Source organism: Electrophorus electricus, chromosome 20 (genome assembly GCF_013358815.1).
Source record: "Electrophorus electricus isolate fEleEle1 chromosome 20, fEleEle1.pri, whole genome shotgun sequence".
Classification (NCBI taxonomy): domain Eukaryota; kingdom Metazoa; phylum Chordata; class Actinopteri; order Gymnotiformes; family Gymnotidae; genus Electrophorus; species Electrophorus electricus.
Window position 1 is genome coordinate 10398338 of NC_049554.1, and position 2500 is coordinate 10400837.

Genomic DNA, 2500 nt, shown 5'->3' on the forward strand with positions numbered 1-2500 from the left:
TGTCTGTAGTTTTTGTGTAAAGTGAAGTGATATGTTACAAAACGATTATCAATCGCAATTAATTACCTGTTGTTGTTGCTGCTGCTTTAGTCGCAGAAGCTATGTTATCTTGGCTTGTTTGTAGCTAACTAGGTACTTCAATGTCAGCCAGGAGTGACAACGCACGCGCTTCCGGCTTCCTTTAGTTAAGGGGTTGTACTATGAACCGGAGAGGGCAAAGTTATCGCAATTTTCTGCGAGCATTCTCACAAATGGTGAATTTTATCAACGTCTCATATAAGCAGTTGCAGATTTAGTATGATAAATTACACACTTACGAACGATAAATTCCGAATTTTCTTTTTGATCCACTGCAGTGCAGGAAATATTCACGGGATCTCAGAGCCAGAGGGAATTATTTTGATGATGGACAAAATGGCGTCAGCCAGCAAGCATGTACGTTTGCACAATTTGGCAAAGAAGGAAGATCCTGGGTCTGCTCCGTATGGAAATTTTATCAATTATTACACATTTAATCCACCAGAGAATCGTCTCAGTTTAATACCGACCACGCTTCTTAAAGACATCGGATGCCACCCTGACAGCAGTGGAACTGTTCTGATGCTGGACGTTGGTTGCAACACAGGGGTGAGAACTCAGAACTTCTGAATTTCGCTTGGTGAGGGCCTCGTGTCAATGCCAATGCAATATATTACCGAGAGCAGTGATACTGTTACTGAAGGTAACAAGGTAATCGAAATACAGCTACTCCACTACAAGTGACGAGAAAGTTTGCGACATCAAAAGCAGCAAAGTCGAGGTGATGCAAGGGTTATTTAGCCGCAACTGTTAGAAAACTCAAACGTCTTAAAGTGATTGAATAAACTTGAGGGAGATTACTTTCAGTAACGAAAACGAACCATTATATGCGCCATCATTACAGACGTGGAATTTAAACTAACCTTCCGTTACCAAGACAATCTGTATGTAGATCAGGCTTCTTGAGTATTGATGCAAGTTGTTAATTAATACAAGTGATTTTGTGGTTAGAAGCAGTGAGAACTGGACTAGAAGCTAAGATCTCCTTATCAGATGGAATACTGACCACATGACCAGGATTTAAAAGGAATATAGGAGTTGGATGTAGTGATTACTTAAGAGTTAATCCAGGATCATCTGATATTAAAATGGTCAGCATGGCCTGAGTGGGTTTGTTAGGCGGGAAAGTGATTGGTACCCAGCCAAAGTTTGTAGTTTTTTGTGTGAAGTGTAGGAGCACATTACATTGTTAGAAATTAATACAATACTGGGAAATTTGTGACTTCAGGGCAGGAGATTTTAGTAATAATCAGTGGAGCTCAGAGGGAGTACAAATGTAGGAAGACTCAGTAATATGTAAACATATACGCTTTTTTAATGAGGTTTGAGTGTACTAATACAAAAATTAATGTCAGCTACTTTGTGTGTCACTGTGACCTTCAGTGACTGCATCCAGGCTTGTGTAAGATGAGCATTTATCACTGTCAGAATTTGGCATGTAAGATACATTGCATATTGTAACAAGGGTTAGGAAATGCAAAATATGTAATGCTAGGGCCTTTCTTCATATGTCACTGCTTTATCTTAGATGTCACCAAGCCTCACTGTAATTGTATGTTATTGTTAATTAAATACTTTTTTGTATTTATCAATTATCAGTCAGGTATGCCTGTAGGACAAAAAGGTGTGCAGTAAGAGAAATAAAATGCTTTATGTACTCAGGAGGCTACTCTGGAGATTGAAGTGCAATTAATTAGGGATTATGCACATTACATAAGTCGTGATAAGAATAACAAAAGAAGATGCATGCTATTTCTGGGCAATGGATACTGCTATTATGGGATGTTAAAACTTTGCAAATAAAACCAGTATTTCCTTGTCTTCATACTGATCCATAATTTCTGTCTTTCAACAGGACTTATCTATTGCACTGTATAAACATTTATTTCAGGAGTGGCGATCTGAAAGTAATTCTTCCAATTACGTTTACCTGCTTGGATTGGACCTAGACCAAGACTTAATCTTACGAGCCCAAGACTCAAACCCATTCCCCCAAAAAATTCAGTTCCTTTCCCTTGATATCACCCAGCTGGACAGCCAAGCGAAGCTGATTTCGTATTTGGAGAAGTTTGGGCGGCGTCACTTCCATTTATGTACGTGTTTTGCAGTAACAATGTGGGTTCACCTGAACCATGGCGACACTGCCTTCTTCGCTCTTCTTTCGCAACTCGCCTCGCTATGTGAGTACTTGTTGCTGGAGGTGCAGCCTTGGAAATGCTACCGTTCGGCCGCTCGTCGACTACGTAAACTAGGACGCAACGACTTCGACCACTTCAAAATGCTCGCGGTCCGTGGGGACATGGCAGCCCATGCTAAAGAACACTTGGAGAAGTGGTGCAGCATGGAGCTAGCACAGAGTTTCGGTAGCACCTCCTGGGACCGTAGCCTCATGCTCTTCAAGAGACGATGACAGAGCAGAAGA

General features: G+C 40.9%; 2 protein-coding genes across 2 annotated transcripts in view; one reads left to right on the forward strand and one right to left on the reverse strand.

Annotated features, from left to right (window-relative positions):
- LOC113583735 (cytochrome c oxidase assembly protein COX14 homolog) overlaps positions 1 to 400 on the reverse strand; it is a 1578-nt gene extending 1178 nt beyond the window's left edge. Inside the window, exons 1-2 of the mRNA XM_027020215.2 lie at positions 318 to 400; positions 67 to 198 (exon numbers count right to left, since the gene is read on the reverse strand). The gene's annotated coding sequence lies outside the window, so the exon portion shown is untranslated. The remainder of the gene's footprint in view (positions 1 to 66; positions 199 to 317) is intronic.
- LOC113583734 (pre-miRNA 5'-monophosphate methyltransferase) overlaps positions 208 to 2500 on the forward strand; it is a 3355-nt gene continuing 1062 nt past the window's right edge. Inside the window, exons 1-2 of the mRNA XM_027020214.2 lie at positions 208 to 627; positions 1934 to 2500. The exon at positions 1934 to 2500 is cut by the window's right edge and continues 1062 nt beyond it. Of these exons, the coding sequence (XP_026876015.2) occupies positions 298 to 627; positions 1934 to 2488 (885 nt within the window). The 5' untranslated portion in view covers positions 208 to 297 and the 3' untranslated portion in view covers positions 2489 to 2500. The remainder of the gene's footprint in view (positions 628 to 1933) is intronic.